This window comes from Bombus bifarius, unplaced genomic scaffold (genome assembly GCF_011952205.1).
Source record: "Bombus bifarius isolate JDL3187 unplaced genomic scaffold, Bbif_JDL3187 scf7180000007970, whole genome shotgun sequence".
NCBI lineage: Eukaryota > Metazoa > Arthropoda > Insecta > Hymenoptera > Apidae > Bombus > Bombus bifarius.
This window is the reverse complement of record NW_022884356.1, coordinates 1,847,323-1,868,926: the sequence shown is the minus strand read 5'-3', so window position 1 is coordinate 1,868,926 and position 21,604 is coordinate 1,847,323. Positions and strand designations below refer to the sequence as shown.

The following is a 21,604-nucleotide window of genomic DNA, read 5'->3' as shown; positions in this document are numbered from 1 at the left end:
AGATGTGCTTTGTATGGACTTTGAGGGATTTGGAAGATTTGAAACAATAAGAAGACAACTCCGATATTCAAATTGTATTCATTGGTGGAAAAAGTAAGATACAGGAAAATTTGATATTCAAAAATGCAAGAGTTTGTTACCACGACTACTAGTCGGCTGTGATTCATTTATAACAAAAATAAAAGCTTCAAAATGTGATTTGATTTTGGGCTAGTTTCCTGTTAGTTTACTCAAATTACTGAAAAGTGATAAAATGTCTTCTTATTGTTTCAGCCTCTTCATTTGTCTCACGCGGTTGTTCACATGATTGCGATAGTTTAATATGAATTTCAAAAAATAACAAGGCAATTCTGCTCCTTCTTCGGAAAACGTGTTTTAATTTTAAACAAGCACAAATATTTTCTAACTATGTAATGTTTTATTGAAATCTGCATGCATTCACTCACCACATTCACGAAGTCCTGGAACGTCACCGCTTGAACACGTGATTCCTTTGCTCTGATAAGGAGAATATGTCGTTTATTCGGTGGTATCTCAGCCTCCCATTCGGGACTTTTTAAAGCCGCTAAAAAATCCTCCACCGGTATCTCACCAAAACCCTCGGGATCAAACTAAGGGAAAAGATTTAATTACGTTGAGACGTGAATTAAGCTGATTTTTTGCTGATAGATACTTGAACGTACCTTATCGAACAGTATTCGCCATTTCTGTAACCAAAAAGAAAATAATATCAGAATACGATACTAAGATAACTAACTAACATGCATTGGTTAATATAATTACATTAAATATGATCGAGTGTCTCTTCTAAAATATCATTTTTTATACCACTATAAAATACAGTATACATATATAATAATTAGACTGTGGATTGTTACGCAATTTCATATTTCTATGGACGTTGTTGCTAAGGAAATAAAATCTATATAGAGATTCTATCTACATGAAGATTTTTAATCGGTATTTTATTTCCGATATTTTGTATATCTATTTTTGCATATTATACACGTTTGTACGCTTTTTCCAACAAGTTTCGCATAAATGCGTAAACATACACAGTCCAATAATAATAGTAACAATAAACGTATAAATTGCCGTACGTCGTTAAGAAGTTCCCGTCTATATTCGGATTCGTCGATATCGATTTCGGAAGCAAGATCGGTATGATCGGTAACATAGCCATCGTAGTGCGCGCTATTCGCCTCGCTACGTGCATATTCTTCCTCCTCCTCGACGGTACCGGCGATAGTCGGTATCGAAGCACCGCTTGCCAGTAGCATTACCACGCGTGGCACGAGGTCACCGGATAAATCTCCTCATTCCACCCTCTTTCGTCCGTTTCCTGAAACCCAACCATATTATTGCATTTCTATCGGTACAAGTGCATTCCTACACATAAATTTTTACCAATTTCTATGATGGTATCCTTAACAGTAACATTGAAATAATATGAAATTAAAAAACGATGATCAATAGCCGCTACTTTTTCAACATTTTAGACGAATTACAACTTAAATAAGCCATGTCGTAATACTTGATACGAGTGTTTGATATATCTTATAATTATTAATAATTATTTGAATTAATTAGGTTGTAGTATCAACTTGTAGAGATAATTATACGATGAGTATTGATTGTTCTTATACTATTCTACACATGCTTAAAATGTTGTCCTTGGAATTATCTGTACAGATACGCAACGAACTATGCACTATAATTCAGCTCGCGCGACGGTACCGTTTCCATGGCAATGCATCGTCGATAGGTCTGGCTACACACTACCTATCTACTGTATCTTGCTATTGTCCACCAAGTGCATTCAAGGTTATCGTTTCTAATTAAATGAAGCTTTCTTATCTCGCCTCATACTACGAGAAAAGCTGAATTTCGCATTTAAAAAAGTGAAAAGTTCCATGTTTTAAATATCTTTCTATCAGAAAGAGATTTTCTTCTCTTGCGAAAAAATACTGTTTCATTAAAATTGAACAATGTAATATATTTAATATTATATATTATATGTAAATATAATATAAATGGTTAGAAGATATTAAAAAGAGACTTTATAATTCTATTGTCGCATGTGTGTTATAAAATTCTAAAAATATTATACATGTCCGTGTATTATGTCCAACGAAATGTAATATAATTATTCTTTTATTATAAATTAACGAGTTCTTAAGTAAAACGAGAAGCGTGAAGGTATTATATTTATTATTATATTTTACCACAGAAATAGGTCAGGCTATAAAGCTTCCATAATTCTATTAACGTCCCTTCCTAGGTAATCAACTTTATAGAAACATGCAATAAATAGAAAAAAATCCTCTGTATAAAGAAGTGTCCGTCAATTTACTCAAAGTAGACGAACATATAATTTATTTAGAAAAAGAGAGCAGAATTATATATCCTGATAATTCATAAATAAATTTCACACACATCTTAAATCTCTTTTCCAAATATGAACTATTTTTATTCGACTATACTTATTTAATTCACATATCATCTCACGTTGAAATTCATAACGATTAATCTGATTGAATTTAATATTGTCACTTATATATATATACTCTTTGAACAAATTCAGCGTATCATTACCAAACAGCGAGAGGCGATAATTAATCGTTAAAATTATCAATGCAAATTACCATTCTTTTAAACGAAATATATTCGCAATTATGGAAATAATTGCCTACTTAATAAAGTTACAACGGTTCGACGAGTTTTCGATCTAAGATCTAATACGATACGTAAACCTATAACCGCGATGCAACCGAAGCGTCCACGCGTCCGCTCGTGCCACCCCTCTAGTCACTTTCCCTTTCCGCCCCCTCTCCCGCTTAACCTCGTCCCTCACCCCCAAGTCCTTTACATCCACGTTCATTCGTTACCCTCCGTTTTGGCACGGCGTCACTGAAACTCACCCACATCCACCCCTCCCTCCACCCTCCAATGTCGTCGTACCAACCCCACAAAGTCATCCTCTATTCCACTTGCTCCATCTCTTTCTACCCCCCTTCTACGCCATCTTCTAAGCGCAATTACGTCTCGCCCAAGCAGATCCGTTTCCACGAGACGCTGTTAAGGTCGACGACCTTGAAGAATATCCGACGACACATCGTCATGGACGATGCTTCTTACGTATACCTCGGTATCTTCTTACGACCAGCCCTACCTGGCGTTAGATTACCTCGAACCCTTTCGTGATGCACGAAACACCAGGTTTACACCTTACTTCGTTTACCTTATGTATAGTTTCTATATTATATGCTATTATTTTGCGCTAACGATACTAACTAATATCGTAATAACATGTGTTAACTAATTATCGTTTCTATGTATACGTCTATATGCATGAAGGTTCGAGCAGTTGGCAATATTTTGACATCTTTATCGCGGGAAGTTTTGAAACCGTCTTATCGAGAACAGGTTGGTAATAGCATGAGCCAATATGTACTCTGTTTCAGGATGTGAATGTGTAGACTATTTCTTTGGCTGTTAACCTTTCACACGACTTCTGCGGCTATCTCAGATATATAGCACAGGCTTACTTTCACTGTTTTGTCCAGGGAATGGTTTCACACTTGATAATACGTAATACGCATGAGTGCTAATAACATTGCTGTTATAAAGAATAGAATACATTCTCCTAATACAGGAATCAATGTTTATATAATAAATGAGCAATAATAATAAAAATATATTCGTATGGTTACTTGTATAAATGTATATACATAGTCATAACCACTATATGGGAAATCAATCGCATTGCAGTTATTTCATTGGCGAACATTGTGTTTTATTTATATATCCTTACTTCCAATAATTAAAACAGTAAAAGTGCGATATTAGTAAGACATATTGTTTACCTTTTACAACATGAATACGATGATACTGGAGTAGTATTCCATGAGTGAGTATTCACAAACGAGAAGAAGACGTTAAGTAGAAATACTGTTAGCCATAACACCATAATCTCGCGGAACATTCATTCACAACATTCACGTTTTAACAAAATCACTTACATCACATAGAAGATGTTCTATATTTTTCAAAAATTCATTCTAACTATTTCGTCGTTATAAGCACTGAGTCGAATTACTATAAACAATAATGACTTTGAAATGTTCGAATATTTACAGCGTGGTAGCAAAAGTAACGCTTTGTTCACTGTTTTGGCGCCACATTGGTAGTCAATCGAGATGTAATCGAGAGTATGTAACATCGATAAAACAGTTTCAAAATCGATTGGAGATCACTAAAAATCCAAAGAGATTTCAAAGTATTTTTAAATCATGATTTCATCGAAACATGAATCTATGAAAAACAATACTCTACTGTTCCCGTATTCGTATATTCACTTCGTTATGTCAACAATTGGCACAAACAAATGGTTAATGTTTTCAACAATGCGCGAAACGTACAATTTGAAATGGAACATGGCGGTTGGACAGAAATTTTCACGTAAGGTGTATATAGAGAGAAACGATGTTGACAGAGAACGTCGTTACAATGTAGGAAATACAGATGTAACCGCAGTGCGGAAAAGAAATCGGAAATCGAGCCGAATCGGCACACGCGTTGTCACGTTAACACGAAGACGATAGTGCAGTACGTGTGATAGTGGTGGCGGTGCCACGAGTAACTGCGGCAACGTGCGCAAAGCGCGTTCGATCGATAATACAGGTTGCCGCGGACCTGCGATAGCCAATAGAAATCAGATCACATAAGACACACGCGAGGAACACGTGGAAAGTGGAAATACGGTTGTGGTTTAACGTATCGCCAATATAACCGATGCTGTCCGCGGGAAACGCGTCACACGACTGACGAGTACTTTACCACCCTCATGGACTCCCCTTTCCACCGCCCCCTTTTTCCACCCCCTCGATTCGTTTCACCCCAGACTCGTTCGTTCAACCCCAACGTTTAAGAATATGCTGCGGATGCTTGCATCGTTATTGGCACGATACAAATTGATACCTTTTCAACAGAAGAAACTTCTCAACCTCCATATGTCCTTTCTCTTTGTAACGTCAATGTCAATACATCATCGTAAATTGTGTTTCTTCAATTATTTGTACTTTACGATGGCGTTATGTAAGATTGGTAATATGTATAAGGCACTTCCTTAATCGTTCAATATATTTATATATAAGAATATTTTTATTGATATGTATAAATAGTTATCAGGTGTTTTTGAAAATCATGCAATATTTTTGAACTATCTTACTTAATCGAAGTGTTGATTATAATATCGAGTAAAGTTATTGAAAAGAGCAAACAAATATTCGATATCTGTGACGGATATACTATACAGATATACTGTGTACTTAGGTGTAGAATCTAAAACTACTTCATCATGAAAACCAAGTTAAAATGAACGAAACAGACGACTACTTTAGAAATTGCAATAGCAGATAATAGTAAAATCTGTATTTTGTATTTAATTATTGCATACGTGTCATTATATCTAATGTTATTTCACATATAAATTGATCGTTTTGAAATAAAAATTTGTATCATAGAGATGTTCAAATATTTATAGCCCTGAATAAAATATATATTTAATCCACTAAGTATAAAATTATTTCCTGCATTCTTTATGTCGCTTAGTTTATAAAATATAACTGTATTATTTCTATTCTAAATATTAAATAATTATACCAGGTAAAGAATATTCTTCATGGATATGTTACTTACCAGATTGTGAAATGTTCCACTTAATATTTAGATTATATGATATTATATAGATAGTTACGAAACTTATAACATTTTATGGTCTTATTTTTAATGCTATTTAAATCCCTTAATCCGTTCAGGTGGCGCTGATGTATGTCGCTGTCTGCATTCCCCTTTCACCACTACCTATTAAGGTGGAACAAAAAGTTAGGTTATGTTAGGTTAGATTTTAGTTGACACGTATTATAAATTATTAATTTTTCAATGTAATGTGGTATGAAACGAATGCGAATGAAGAACGGAAACACAGAAACGATGTCATATCTACGTGACTGGAGGCAAGCATTGCGTGTTCCTCATGTCTACAGAGTTGCTAACAGTACATTTCGCATTCAGAGCCAATATTTGGCTTTAATTTTCCTATTACTATCTATTCCTCTGTTCCTACTTGGATTACCTCTGCTGCGCGGAGTTGTACATTCGTCGTCATCGAATCAATTTTTGTCACAGTGTAGATATTACAAGTACAATAAGACATACCCTCTGTCAGCTCCGATCAAGACATCCAAGGGTATCACTTATCGTATAGCAATAGTAAGTGATCTTGACCACAATTCCAAAAGTTTAGATAAAAAAGATGTGTGGCACAGTATTATGAAAACTGGAAGTCTCTTTTGGAATCCTAGCACAAATTTTCTTTCCGTTGTTTGGGATGATAGAAACCACATGTTAACATCATCTTTAACTTTAAAAGGACGTGGCATGGAATTGTCTGAACTGGTTACGTTTGATGGACATTTATTGTCTTTTGATGATCGTACAGGAATTATATATTTTATTGAAGGAGAAGAAGTTTATCCCTGGGTTATTTTGATGGATGGTAATGGTAAAAATTCTAAAGGTAAATCGCACGTTTGATATCATTAGGATCAATAAAATTCTATGTTGCATTTCAATTTCTATGATAATTTTAGGATTTAAATCTGAATGGGCAACTATTAAGGATGAGCATTTGTATGTTGGTAGTATGGGTAAAGAATGGACCAATCCTTCAGGAGTATTTGAACATAATAATCCCCTTTGGATAAAAGTAATAACTCCACGTGGTGAAGTTCAATCTGTGAATTGGATTTCAAACTATAAACGATTAAGACAAGCAATAAATATTGAATATCCAGGTATAAAACTATATATTTTATACACAATTTAAAGAATTTTAATTTTCATTAAAAAATGTTGTGTAATATTTCTATATAGGCTATATGATTCATGAATCAGGAGCTTGGAGCGATATACACAAAAGCTGGTTTTTTTTGCCAAGGAGATGTTGTCACCAGCGCTATAACGAAACTAAAGATGAAACAATGAGTTGCAATATCTTACTAACTGCAGATGAAAATTTTGTAGATGTCAAGGTATTTTTCTATTCTTGGTTATAGAGTTAATGTTTAAATTAAGGAATATAAAAACGTTAATAATATTTTATTTTCAGGTTACCAAAGTTGGTAATTTAGTACCAATCAGAGGTTTCTCAAGTTTCAAATTTTTACCAGGCTCTCAAGATACGATTATCATTGCCCTTAAAACTGAAGAATATCAAGGACAGACAGCTACGTATATTATGGCATTTACAATTGATGGAAACATCATGATGCCTGAGACTAAAGTGATAGATAAAAAATTCGAAGGTCTTGAATTCATATGACATTCCACTTAAGAATATTCATACTAAATTTAAATGATGTAAATAAATGTACAGAGATTTTATAGTTCCATATTACCGTTATACAACATGTAATGACTGTGTAAACTATTTTACACAATTCCTGTTCAGTTGAACCTTTTATTTTACACAGTTTTACTCTATCACCAGTATTGTTCTTTTTCAAAATATACTTTTATTTTCATAATAATGGCAACACGTTTACTGTATACTACTAAATGCGTCAATTGTAAATATAATGTACATACGAATGTACAATACTTATTATAACAATACTTATTATAAAATGAAACGGAATGTTACGTATAATTGAACTCGACGAGATATAGAGATTATGAAATAGAATTAGGAATTTAATGCTTTGTTTTATACATTGACCATTACAAGTGCAATAGAATAGAACGTTCCAATCTATTTTATTTCATTTCTGTTCCCGTACCTCTTCTGCCTCTTAAAGTTATTATGATAAAACTTTTGTTTAATACTGTAATGTGCCTTCAGGGTCGTAATATACATAGTCTAAAATCAATATCTATATATGAAAATGCAAGGTGGTGGCAGCACCATTGCGCTATACTGACAGATACTTTAGTCAACTTGTGGCACCGTAGGTAGAAAGCTCTGTTTAATAAACGTCACGTTTCAATTATTTTCTTAAAGACATAAATTATTTTTTCAATCCTTTTTGCTTAGAATATTGGTGATAATGTGCAGTCTCGTATAACTATCTGTGAAACCTGAGGAAACACCGAACAAAATCTTGCACGCATTGCACTTCTATTAACATTATTTATACAGTAAAAAGGAATGTAAATTCATTAATAGAAAGAATGGTAAAAAAGCGCGTAAAGTAAATCTTAAGGACTAGAAATTCAAACTAAAGATTTCGAAGTGCCGAGCGAATATTTAAATTGACTTTGCAAGTAAACACTCGAAATATTCACGACTAACTACTGCACGAGTTTATTTTTTCTCCATATGTTCTTCATATGGGGCAATTTCCTTGCATAACATCTGCAATCAGCGTGAATCTCCCAAACACATAAAACATTTACGATGCGACCGTGTAATGTCATCCAGTTCCAGTTTTTCGAAGAAGCATTCAAGATGCGATTATGATGAAGATTTCCAGTTTTAACATTTCCCACGCGCGATGCATTTCAACGAGGAAAGTAAGCATGCAGGAAGGAAGAATATTTTGTATACTTATACACGGTAATATAGTAGTACCGCGCCTAACAGTGCCGTGACGCAAATTCGTCGACAACTGTACATATTAGTGTTGTTTCGAATTACTGAATTGTACTAATATTGAGAAGAGCATTAAAGGAGTACCGCTATCGAGCTGTTTGCCCAAGAAAAGCGGAAACATTCGTTTTAACGGCCGCAGAAATGTTTCTTATTTGACGCACACGCGACATTCGCGACGAGCATATTCCTTATCGGTCCGATTTACGAAAATATAGTTGACTCAGAACAAACAAATTTCGTTCACCTGAAAAAAGAATTATGGCTACAAAATCAAACGGCACGAAGGAGTGGAATACCGCTAGAATGGGTATTTCTCTGCTGTTGAATAACAAAACGGAGGAAGCGGAAGCCCTATTTACCGGACACCCGCATAGTTTTCACATGAAAGCAGGTCGCTGTTTTGTCTTATTCATGGTATGTAAATAATACATCGCAACTGTTTTACTTCACTGTAGAAATTAATAAAAAATTGTTCGAGATTGATTTCAGTTAAGCTTTTATTGAAGAACAAAGGAATTAGGGAATAATTCTCTTAAGATATTAAGTGTAAGGGAGAATCTTTTTAAAATAAAGTTTGTTACGTTATTGTTACGAAGACTTATTGCTAGTAACGTAAAAATAGTCTGGATAACGTATCGCGTGCTAGCTTGCATGTTTTTATTGACCGCAATCCTATTTCGAACAATCTTAATAAGAGCCCATGATGTACGCTCTCGATATAGGAACAGGAAGGAATAATCGTCGAATAAATTTTTAGAATGCACTGATGACCTTTGAGAACGATAAGCTTCAGCAGGCTATGCTACTGCTGAAGGATATGGAAAGGGAATGCGCGAGTGACATAGGATGGTTAAAGTCTATGAAGAGTAAAGTCTTCAAAGCAGAAGAAACAGGCGTAATTATTATCTTCTAATTAAAGTTTTTTAATAAATTTCATTTGTATTAACACGTTCGTTGTATTCTTTAACGCAAGACTAGATTTTTATATTGTATAAGAGTTATTTGTTAACATATACATAATGAAAGTCGGGTTAGCAGTGAACGTGATGAAACAATGTAAAAAGATTCATAAATACAGCTAGCGAGGAGATGTTAATAGGGAAATAAATGTTTTAGAAGGACTACGTGAATAAATTGGAGAGGCAAATAGTTCTCGCAGACTCGCAAGTTTGTTCGGCGATATTAACGTTACTACAACAAGAACTCACTGGTTACGTACGTGGTGGTTGGATGTTACGTAAAGCTTGGCGAGTTTATCAGCATGCACACTCACAAATCTTGCAGTTATATCAGCGCACATTTGGTTCTAATCCATCGGGTATGTAATTGTATCGAACTATTGAGGAATGTTGTCAATCTATGCTGTGATCAATAGCACGTGCTCAAGCCGATTATAATGTTATTTAAGTTAAATAAAAATAAGAATGACACTGTTTAATATGCAATTGTATTGTAATTTCATTCCGAAGAAAAGGTGGCTGAATTAAGGCAAAAGACACAGGATTCAGATCATTTTGATAGGAATATATAGATAGCAAATACTAGCAAATATTATTTTAGAAATAAGTAAATACTTGTTGAAGTCCTCTAAAAACCTTTTTCTCATCAGAATATTTATTCTGATCTTCCGTTTGCGAGAGGAAAGATCCGAAATGATTAAATCAAGAATATTTTTCGTTTGATATCAGAATGAATAAGACTAATATAAAAAGGGAAATTTTTCGTAATTTTGGTTTGAATAGGATTCGACACAAGATGCAGCACTCCTTCGTGTAATGGCTCCTCTTACTCACTGCAAAGTCCACATAGTCCAGGTTCCTCGGAATGGTCTATACCATCTTGCAACGGTTCAACAAACAACCCGACACCGATCTCATCCCCCTCAGGTCTGCGAAGCTCTCTATCAATGTTCTTCTCGCTCACTGGCATCACGTCCGAACAACAGACACCGTAATTGTTGTTTCTTCTTACAAACATTTCTCGATCCTCGTCGTGGAACCCTTGCCTTTCTCTTTTACCTGTACACGAAGTAAAATAACAGTGAATTTTTTTTCTTTTTTGCTTTTGTTAAGCATATACATTAGGGTTACTCTTTCAAACAACAAACAAATTTTGTGAATGACAGCACATTCTTATACTTGAATCGTTGTTTAACCCTTTCAGTGGTACTATCATTTATCTAGGTTTCAGAGAATATCATTGTCAATTGAAACTTATCAGAGAATATGAAATATCAAGAAAAGAAATTTTCCACGACTTACTAAACAAACCTTACTTAATTAAATACTTACAATTCTAAGAAATGTTTACCGTTGAAAGAGTTAAGATCCGATTATCGATACACTGAACGAAAAGCTAAACGATGTGTGCGCATTGGTGACTCAATTTTTTTTGAGAATATTGTGTCTTTTTGTAACGAATTGACGCTTTCCCCTTTAAAATTGACAGAAGTGGAAAAGTGACGTGTTTTGCAGCTTCGTTGAACCATCTGAGGTCTCCCGGTTGATGTCAGCGGTTAGTTTTGGTTATGGGATTTATCAACTCTGTGTCAGTTTATTGCCGCCTTCTCTTCTAAAAGTGATTCACTTTTTGGGCTTCGAGGGCGACAGAGAAGCAGGAATCACTGCGCTCATGTATGCACGGCTTAGCGAAGATATGCGTGCTCCTCTTGCCACGTGAGTTTAGAGATAATATACATATTATGTACAGGGTGACTTGTGTAACTCGACGTGATATTTTTTATGAGATTGTATAGGGCTTTACGATAAATTCAAAAAGTGTATTACATGATATTTTTATCAAAAATCAATACTAAGTTTACGCTACACTGTGCAAGTTGTTCAAACTGCACACCGTCCTTCGCAATGCAACATTCTGCTCTTCTGTAAAAGTCTAAATGAGTAAAATAAATTTTGTAAATCTAAATAATTCTATCTTTCTGAAATGTATCAACGAGCAAGATATTATTCCCAATAGTATCTATAAAAATATCATGCAGTATGCTTTTATATGAAAAAGCAACATAATATGGTCCAGATGACCTTAATTTCATTATAAAAGCAAAGTATTTTCGAACTTTTTTTACGGTCATTTGTAGCACACTTGACATCATCTATGCACGGTTCAAAACATTTTTTGTTACATTGTTAAATGGCAGAAAGATAGTGGGCCGCGTTACGTGAAACGTTCTTTAACTCTGTATATATATATATATTCATATGTATATATATTTCGTTTATACGATGAGATATTAATTTATCAATTTTCCGTCCGTCTTAGCTTATCCCTACTCTGGTACCACACAATTGCACGTCCATTTTTTGCCCTTGATGGAAGCAATCTACGGGCTGGTGTAAATGCCGCGAAACAATTAATCGCGGAGTGTCATTCAGAATTTAGCAATTCGGCGCTCTTTCTATTTTTCGCTGGTCGAATAGAGAGGCTCGAGGTAAGGATGCATTTATGATCATCTCAACACTTTTCCGTCTTCTCAATATGCCGACGTTATGTACCATGAATAAATATTTTTAAAAATTACTTTGATATAACTTATCTTCTTCGCTATTTATTATTTATGATATAATTTAATATTGAATTAATTCTGTCTTACAATCTTTCCTACTTTCTTAATATTTTATTATTACTTTCGATAAGTATTACTATTTCTTAAAATTACATTAATGTAATCAACGTTTTTGCTATTTATGATTTATAACTTACGTAGAATTAATTTCGTTTCACAGTCAAACGTAAATGGTGCTCTGCAAGCATACGCGAAGGCCGTCGAAGCTTCGAGTCAAAGAGAGATCAAATTATTGTGCCTACACGAGGTGGCCTGGTGTCATCTGATTCGTTTAAGTTACGAAGAAGCTTACCGATCTTTGACACAATTGCATCAACAATCCAGGTGGTCGGTGAGCTTCTACGATTATTTAGCAACCGGTATAAGATATTTTTTTCTCCTTATTACCTTTGCCATCTTTCATTTCGGTTACATCTTTAAATATTTCTTCTCAGTCTGTTGCGGGGCGATTGGTAAATTCGATATCGTGGCCTCGTCTTATCGAAAGGTCCACCATTGTGACAATCGAATGAGTAAAGAGACTCAATTGGGTTTGTTCGTTTTGCGTCGAACTCCTAAACTTGTGGATCTGAAAACTGGCCAGCCTTATACCGTTTTGTACTACAGACTGCTCGTGTATGAATTATTGTATTTGTGGAACGCGATGCCATCATGTTCTGTGGACTCGTTGCAAGGAATACTTTTAGGTAACAAGAAATGCATTCTTTTGAAAAATTAATTTAGAAATAATATATTATTAATGATATGATAGCATAATATTTGACATTATTACATGGTTGAATAACGTTTTAATACATATTTCTTTGTAAGCTTTTAAACCTACTAATCGTTTGATAATTTATTAATAATTATTCTTTTGACAATTAAATTGTTAGAATGCAAAGACAATCTTTCGGACGAACCGATGGTTGGATTGGCCAACTTGATTGAAGGAGCAGCCTATTTCTGTCTCGGTGATACTCAAGCAGCGATTGAAAGTTACAGAAATTGTCTAAAGCGTCGTTATCCGATCAACGATGCGTATGATCAACATGTTAGCGCATTTGCACTCTACGAGCTTGGCACTGCGCTGTGCAGTATCAATGTAAATGATAAACATTTGAATAAACGCTCAAATAGATTCTAAAATTAATTTCGTTTAAAATTTTGTTCCCTAGGTATTAACGCTATTTCATGTATATTTTATTTCAGAATGTCGAAGAAGGAAAGATGTTCCTTTCGAGGGCGCAAAACCAGTACAAGGACTACGATTTCGAGAGCCGCCTCAATGTACGAATACACACAAGCTTACACAATTTTAACTGACGAAAAGTGAAAATCGAACGGTTACGTCTTCATCTGCTACAGAATTTACCTATGGAATCTAAAGCGCGATAACGATCAGGCATCGTCTTATCCTATAAAAATTCCGTCTATATCGATTTAAATCGGAAAGTTTATCTATGTACATCGACGATCGGAACTGAAGAAACTCGTTCCTGTAAAATAGTTGTTCTAGAGTACAATAAAATCGTTACAAAGGTGATCGTTCATTACTCTCTGTAATACGTAGAAATCGTAATAAAATTTAACCGTACGAATGCAGAAAATATCCCATTGTTGAATACGATGTATATAGATAAATTTATCCATGCTGTTATTACGTGTATATACATGTATGTATATTAGAACTACATGACATGTGCGAAGAAGGAAGAAACAAGGAATGCCAAGTTATAGAATACCTTTATTGTTTCTAATTAAATATAGAAGGTAATAATAACGAACAGTTTAACAGTCCAAGTTGTTACATTAAAAATGGACATTCCATATTTTTCTCCCTTATTCTTTATATACTTATACAAATACGCTGCAAAGACATACCTCCATAAATTAATGTTAAGAATAAATATTATAATATTATTGTTGCTTTACGAAGTTTCTACTGTATTTATTCCGTTACTTACGTATCTTATCAGAAAATTATTATGTATTTACAGAAATACGTTAATATTAGACAATACGTTGTATTATATATGTATATGTTTTATTATTTTATCGATGTTACAGTTGCTAGAATAACATGTATAAAATTGTTGATCGAATTACAACATATGGTATGTTTTCTATCTGAATATTTTAAAATTTTGTAATGAAACTTGCATAAGCAATGTCCATTTGTCGACTTGTACAATGTACGAGCATACTTGAAAAACGTAGATGTGTACAGTCAGAAAACTAATTGATAAAATTTATCGAGATCCGACGTATGCTATATTACGAATAAAATTATTTCGTTTGAAAACATATCTCCGTTAAATATTTATTGCGAAGATACTCTATATCTTTATAGAGTGTGCTTACCTACATAAAATGTATAGAAAAGCAGACTTCAATTTAGCTAAAAAGATAATAAGATCAATCTAGGATAGAATTATCGTAATTAATTTTTTATATTATATCATATTATATTATATTAATTCTTTATATTAGGAAACAATATTAGCAAATATTCTTCAAATAACTGTTCCAAACATCTGAGATCTCGCTCGTCGTTTTAATCGTTCTGAAGTTTGTTTTGAAATCTACTAAACGGAATTTAGCAATTAGACAAGTTGAAGGAACTTTGACAAAATTACAAGAGGTTTGTTCAGGCCCTTCAAAAGATCAAACCTGTGATTATGAGTACGATCCGATGAACGTTCGAAACACGTACTGCTGTGCAAATGGAGGAACCTGTCCAGCCGCTATATTGAATTCCTCTCGCCAATCTCCTTGGTACTGTAAATTCATCAAACCATTTGTATTTTGCATTATTACGTCGTTATTAGGTACGTCGATCTATGGTTAACTTGCAAATTTCAAAATTTTTAAGTAATTCGTAACTGGACGATTTGGAAAAGAAAAACGTTCTACGTAGAAAGCTTCGTATCCAATTCCTTAAAAATACTTCATGTTTCGAGATCAATTGGACGAATATTAAACGATTTCTGTGTTGAGGGATATTTACTGTAATGTTTTCCATTTCTGAAAAATGTACAATTACTATATAGATCTAAATTAGAATGTAAATTCCAGTTACGAATTTGAAATGTTAATACGTTTCGTACCACATTGTCCATATAAATTAGTAACAACTTAAAATTTTATTATATTTTGTACTCTAACGTCGAAATATAGCAGACACGAAACTGAAATAAAATTTATGATATTTTCAATCTTTTTTCTAGTTTAACGATGTAGAGAACATTTTCAAGATTTGATGTTAGATAATTCTCGAAAATTTTTTATTTCTCATACAGCGGAACGTATTAACGATTTTATGCTTAGCAAAATTTTAGAATAAACGAAAAATGAAATAATTTCGGATAAAATGCTTCGTGTTGAACGTTTCAGCTATGTCCGTGTCTCATTTGTGCGACAAATACTCAGCCAGTACGACGTTCAAGATAATCAGATCCGACTTGGTGAATCTGCGAACGCATTTGAATACCCTTTCGGTAATTACTGTACCGTTGTCTTGTTCGACAATTAAACGATATTAAATCACGATTTTAAACGTCGTTCGCTTAGATGGAAGTAAAGAACGTAATGGAAACGCGAGACGATTTAAAGAGTAAGTTGAAAGAGGTTGGATACGTGATACCAAAAATGTCTGAGGCCATTCTCTATTTAAGAAACGAAGTGTCCGAGGGTAAAAAAGATATGATGTATCGATTACAGCATACACGTTATTCTTTTCCGGGATAGTTATAGACATTGGTTTATTTGAAATAGGAATGGAACAGCATACGAAAACATTGTTGAAGGTTATGTCCCCAGAAACTGTCCGAGAATTGGTAAAGAGCGAACTGCAAACGTACGACGCTGACAAAACCGGAAGGACAGATTACGCGCTCGGAACTTCAGGTTTTAAATGGAAAAAATATATTTTCTTTATTTTAAATTATTTCATTATCTGTCTGTTTCGCTGAAGATATTATGGAAATTGTCATAGGCGGAGCAATCCTCTCGACGAGAAAGACAGAAACGTACTCGGCTGGTGCACCGGTACTGAAACTTTTTGGGATACCAATTTGTCAGCAACAAAACACACCTCACGCTATAATTCAGGTTACTGAATATTACTTTTTAATAATTCATTTATCGTGAAATACGAATAACAATTATAAATAAATCGCTATTCCTGAAAAGGATAAAAAATGAAATTAATATTTCGTTTGAAATACATCGATCAATTTTCATTATATAGACTAGTGTTCTTCCGGGTGAGTGTTGGGCATTTAAAGGCAGCAGTGGAAGCGTTGTTATACAGTTACTCGGTTTTGTACATGTGTCTGGAGTAAGTCTGGAACATATTCCACAGTCGATATCTCCTACAGGGGAAACGAGCACCGCTCCAAAACAATTTTCTATTCTGGTAAATTTCGGAAATTTAATCTACCGTAATTTAGAATATCGTAAACGAGACAGATATACGTTGCATATTTGCAGGGTTTAACCAGCGTAGATGATACAAATTCTTTCTTTTTTGGTGAATTCACGTACGATAATACTGGTCCTCCTGTACAATATTTCGAAGTTCAGGTAAAGTAAAGATTACCGATATACATTTTATAAAACATATATTATCACTTGTAATTTACAGAACAAACCAAAGAAAGCATACGAAATAATCGAATTAAAGGTTCATTCCAATAGTGGTAACAATGAATACACCTGCATCTACAGAATAAGGGTTCACGGTACCCTAAGTAAAAAGAGTAGGTAATTTTCCCTTAAATAATTATTTAATGATCGAAAGAAGAAATTTTGGGATGGTATTTGCGACCAAAGGGACTTGGCTAGATGAGAATTCCAAGAGATCATCGACGTAGTGTAATTGTTAATATAATATCGATTTGGATAAGATTTTCGTATGTAAGGTATTATATATACTTTATTATATAGTAAATAAAGACATATATAATTTTCATATTGTTATCCTTCTTCTTTTTCTCATTTTTAACGAAATAGAGCGTAATTCTAATAATTTAATTAATTAATAAGAGTTAATAATTGTGAGATAAATATAACGTACAAATACTGTTTTGATCATAAACTGTCATGCGATATATGTAAATAAAAACAATTTTAAATCGAAAACTAATACCACAGGAGTATGAAGCGTGAATTTAGTTTTACCTTGTAAGAAATATTAAAATTATAGAAATGATTACTGTAATAAATTGTGGGTGTCCCGTGAGCACCTGGGTCATCCTGAAGGACAGCGGGAGACCGCGGCAGCTCCTCCATGTCTCCCAACTTGGGAGGACGGCCTCGATGCCTCGATGTTTGCCTCCCTCGTTGATCAGCTGAGACCGCTACCAGTCTCACGCATCCTCCTTAACGGTTGCCATATCGTCTGGGGCCGTCTGCTCGGCCACGTTCTCCCCGGGGTCCAGCGCTCTTATGCGGGAGTATCTTCGCTTCAGTACCAACGTCCAGATCTCCGACGGGGTATAACATTTAACCAATTAATAAATAACATTTAAAACATTAATTAACAATCAAACCATTAATTAGCAACGTTTAAACCGTTACTTAAGAACAATTAAAGCATTAATTTATAATATTTAAGCCATTACTTAATAACAATTATACTATTAATTTATAACAATCCAACCAATAATTAGCAACATTTAAGCAACTAATTAATAACAATTAAGCTATTAATTCATAACAATTGAAACATAAATTAACAACATTTAAAACATTAATTTATAACAATAAAACCGTTCTTCAAGGAATCAATAAGTCTCTCGCTAATAGCCTAATAGATCCTTTGATAGATCTAACGAAGAAATATCTAACCGCGATTGCAGCCAATTAGTTCATATTATTCGCTACATAATTAATCTGTATCACGTACAGCGATGTAGGAGGTATTGAAGAAAAAAGCCATTTAATGTTACAACTATAACGAGTAAATTTGCTCGTTTAATTTGAAAGGAATTAAAAAAGAACCTGATTTTTAAGTAAGTATTAAATAAAAATTTGAAATATCGCAGTGATGTAGATGTTATTCAAGAAAAAAGAACATTTTATATTATAATTAACACGAGTAAATGAACGAATATCGATAATATAATATAATGCTTAATATGAATTTTATCTGTCTGATTGTTTAATATCTTAACTTATTTCACAGTAACGACATCGACTGCCGTTAAGCTGTTTCCCCCTTTTTGTTCAAACTAATTGATAGTCGAAAACTAGTATTAAAGAAGTGTGAATTTAGTCTTAGTGTGCAGAAACTATTAAAATGATAAAAATGGATATTGTATTAAATCGTTGAAGTCGCCAATTTCTGATAAAAATTAAGAAATTGTTCAATTTGATTTTGTTGTAATGGAAAAACCGTCCTTTGCTATGTCAAGAGGTCGTTGCCGTTCGATTGACATCTCTATACCTTGTCAAAGTATATAAGAAACACGGAAGTCGCGCGCGAGCTCTTTTGTGCCTGAAATTCCGGAGAGTGAACATCGAAGAAGAATTTAAATATAAGGTAAATAAAAAAAATATCAAATAACAACATTGCAACCAGTAATTTATAACGTCTAAACCATTATTTTACAACACTTAAGCTATTAATTTATAACATTTAAGCCATTAATTTATAACACTTAAGCAATTAATTTATAACGTCTAAACTATTAATTTATAACATTTATGCTATTAATTTATAACATTTAAGCTATTAATTTACAACATTTAAGCTATTAATTTACAACATTTAAGCCATTAATTTATAACACTTAAGCAATTAATTTATAACGTCTAAACTATTAATTTATAACATTTATGCTATTAATTTATAACATTTAAGCTATTAATTTACAACATTTAAGCTATTAATTTACAACATTTAAGCCATTAATTTATAACACTTAAGCAATTAATTTATAACGTCTAAACTATTAATTTATAACATTTATGCTATTAATTTATAACATTTAAGCTATTAATTTACAACATTTAAGCTATTAATTTACAGCATCTAAGCCATTAATTTACAACATTTGAACTGTTATTTTATACATTTAAGCTATTAATTTATAGCATTTAAGCTATTAATTTATAACGTCAAAACTATTAATTTATAACATTTATGCTATTAATTTACAACATCTAAGCCATTAATTTACAACATTTAAGCCATTAATTTACAACATTTAAGCCATTAATTTACAACATCTAAGCCATTAATTTACAACATCTAAGTCATTAATTTACAACATTTGAACTGTTATTTTATACATTTAAGCCATTAATTTCTAACATTTAAACTATTAATTTATAACATTTAGGCCATTAATTTATATCATCTGAGCCATTAATTTAAAACATTTGAGCCATTAATATAAAACAATTACTCCATTAATTCTTAACAGTTATACCAATAATTTGTAACCACAATCTCCCATTAATTCAAAGTAGTTATGCTCTTAATTTATAGCAGTTGTGCCATTAATCGGAAGCAACTCTACATTCAGTGATTTAAATCAATACCATCAATTCGTAGTGAGTGAATTAATGATTTATTTTGTTTTATTTTATTAACGAAACCTTTCAAGTCTCTAAAGTACTGTTTTATTTCTATATAGCATTATTTTTTAATTTTAAATACAGTATTTAATTTCTCATTTTACTATTTCGTATAAAACCAGTGGTAACACAGAGTGTAATTTTAAGATGTAATTTTCCATGTCTGCTCAAAACCAAGGAAACAACACCATATTCATGGAATCAAGGAAGCAAGTGCAATTTAACCGCAAGTGCAATTTAAAGGCAACCACATCTTATCTGTAGCTGCACACGAGTCAGAGGACATTTCAAATCATGTTGTTGCTTTGCTTCGGAGTATCAAGACCGTTAGATTATAAGTAATGTAAGAACAAATAAACTCCGGGCAAAACAATATCGCCGCTACAGTATCGCTTTATTATAAAATAATTTTACATCTCTGCTTCCAATGCTTAAAAACTGTTTATGTAAATGGGACCCGAGCGTAGTTACCTCCTCGTGGTGGGTCCCGGTAATTGGTATCGTTTCCCAAATAATAATACACCAAGTACTATTTCGAATATTAGTATTATTATTTGAGAAACGATATCAAGCTAAAAACTACTTCAATATAGTCTGGTCTTGATCATCCAAAATGGTTTTGGTGATCTAGACCGGACTAAGACCCCCCCGCGGGGGCGCCGTGGGACATCGTGGGACATCGCGGGACACCGTGGGACATCGCGGGACACCGTGGGATGCGAGCGTTTTAGCCTTAATTAATCTTAAGATAGATACCTATGTTATGTGCATTGTAAGCTCATTCTGTACAAAGATACTTATCTATCTTGGAACGAAAAATAAAAATCTCGTCTCTCGTGATGCCCTCGCTTACCACATTGGAAAAATTGTTCCCACGATTTATCGGTTCACGGTCGCTCAGTTCTTTCAAACCGTAGCGTGACGTACTCGCTCGCGCGTATTCCGGGTACGTGCGGGTCAACGTGCACTGGCCAACTCTTTGGATTCGTAAGTCGCCCCAAGCACACCTCTGTCTTCGTGACTACTCGACGACTGCTCGTCGTTTGCCTCGAATCACGGCTGTTGTCATCGCACTGGTGATACCTGCGATTCGCAATACTGTCCGATTGGTACTTCGGTACTCGGGCAGAGACCTGCTTTTCACGTCCTCCGTAATTCTGTTCAAGTGGCGAACCCGCGGGGGTGGACCCCACTGTTCAGTTGGGGCCTTGCCTTTGTAATCCTGTTCAGCGGTCCCTCCCCGGGCCCTCACTTGCTCAGTTGGAGTGTGTTAAATTGCAGGCCTATTTGCTAGATCGCTAGTATCATCGGTAGGTGCCATCGACCGTGATAAGATCCAGACGACGTGACAGGAATCGGGCGAAGGTCAATGCTTGGGCTTTCCGCTGAACCTTAGGGTTATCCGGTACACGGGAGTACGTCACGTAGGTTTGTTAGTTCTTTCGAGAGATCGTGATTTCGTTCGTTCCGGGCGCGCCGCGGTTTTTCTTTCACCTTCTGATTGTCGGGACTCCTTTTCTATACTAGCCCCATTTTTTTTCTTTCGTTCCAAGTTAGACAAATGTGTCTTTGATACAGAATGTTGCGGATAGGGTTGCGAATTATTGTACGATGTTTGTACTGATCGATGTAATCGGTGTATGGGAGATGAATGTTGCGTTGCGTGGGAGATAGATATTGCGTTGTGTGAGCTTTGGTTTACGTTTGTTAAGATTCATGTAAGCGCTGCGTTGGAGATATGTGTTTCGCAGTTAGGCTACGAAACAACTATTTCTTTACGCAGGCCCATGATCAAGTAGAAT

General features: G+C 34.1%; 3 protein-coding genes across 4 annotated transcripts in view; 2 read left to right on the top strand and 1 right to left on the bottom strand.

Annotated features, from left to right (window-relative positions):
* The window catches only part of LOC117214655 (protein rhomboid), a 501,274-nt gene extending 495,511 nt beyond the window's left edge, over nt 1-5,763 (bottom strand). Inside the window, exons 1-4 of one of the 2 annotated variants that reach the window (XM_033460869.1) lie at nt 5,701-5,763; nt 1,101-1,342; nt 684-707; nt 447-611 (exon numbers count right to left, since the gene is read on the bottom strand). In XM_033460869.1, coding sequence (XP_033316760.1) covers nt 447-611; nt 684-707; nt 1,101-1,280 — 369 coding nt within the window. In that variant the 5' untranslated portion in view covers nt 1,281-1,342; nt 5,701-5,763. Of the gene's footprint in view, nt 1-446; nt 612-683; nt 708-1,100; nt 1,343-3,866; nt 4,035-5,700 lie in introns of those variants that run through there. The other variant, XM_033460861.1, reaches the window with a different exon arrangement.
* A 60-nt stretch (nt 5,764-5,823) lies between these two features.
* LOC117214671 (soluble calcium-activated nucleotidase 1) lies at nt 5,824-7,804 on the top strand. The gene is made up of 4 exons (XM_033460887.1): nt 5,824-6,580; nt 6,654-6,857; nt 6,937-7,094; nt 7,172-7,804. The coding sequence occupies exons 1-4, from the start codon at nt 5,956-5,958 to the stop codon at nt 7,382-7,384; spliced, it is 1,200 nt and encodes a 399-aa protein (XP_033316778.1). The 5' UTR covers nt 5,824-5,955; the 3' UTR covers nt 7,385-7,804.
* A 129-nt stretch (nt 7,805-7,933) lies between these two features.
* LOC117214680 (tetratricopeptide repeat protein 39C-like) lies at nt 7,934-17,188 on the top strand. Its single transcript, XM_033460899.1, has 16 exons — nt 7,934-9,067; nt 9,411-9,548; nt 9,770-9,971; nt 10,396-10,603; nt 11,128-11,328; nt 11,933-12,101; nt 12,397-12,595; nt 12,671-12,922; nt 14,870-15,046; nt 15,612-15,715; nt 15,789-15,909; nt 15,993-16,124; nt 16,213-16,328; nt 16,468-16,635; nt 16,710-16,802; nt 16,864-17,188. The coding sequence occupies exons 1-16, from the start codon at nt 8,912-8,914 to the stop codon at nt 16,984-16,986; spliced, it is 2,559 nt and encodes an 852-aa protein (XP_033316790.1). The 5' UTR covers nt 7,934-8,911; the 3' UTR covers nt 16,987-17,188.
* The last annotated feature ends 4,416 nt before the right edge of the window (nt 17,189-21,604 follow it).

Coding starts and splice junctions, on each gene's coding strand:
- LOC117214671 (XM_033460887.1), top strand. CDS start 5,956: ATGAAACGAATGCGAATGAAGAACGGAAACACAGAAACGATGTCATAT. Junction 6,858..6,936: donor AATAAATATTGAATATCCAG/GTATAAAACTAT, acceptor ATTTCTATATAG/GCTATATGATTCATGAATCA. Junction 7,095..7,171: donor AAAATTTTGTAGATGTCAAG/GTATTTTTCTAT, acceptor TTTTATTTTCAG/GTTACCAAAGTTGGTAATTT.
- LOC117214680 (XM_033460899.1), top strand. CDS start 8,912: ATGGCTACAAAATCAAACGGCACGAAGGAGTGGAATACCGCTAGAATG. Junction 9,549..9,769: donor TCAAAGCAGAAGAAACAGGC/GTAATTATTATC, acceptor TAAATGTTTTAG/AAGGACTACGTGAATAAATT. Junction 12,923..14,869: donor GTTGCAAGGAATACTTTTAG/GTAACAAGAAAT, acceptor AGGTTTGTTCAG/GCCCTTCAAAAGATCAAACC.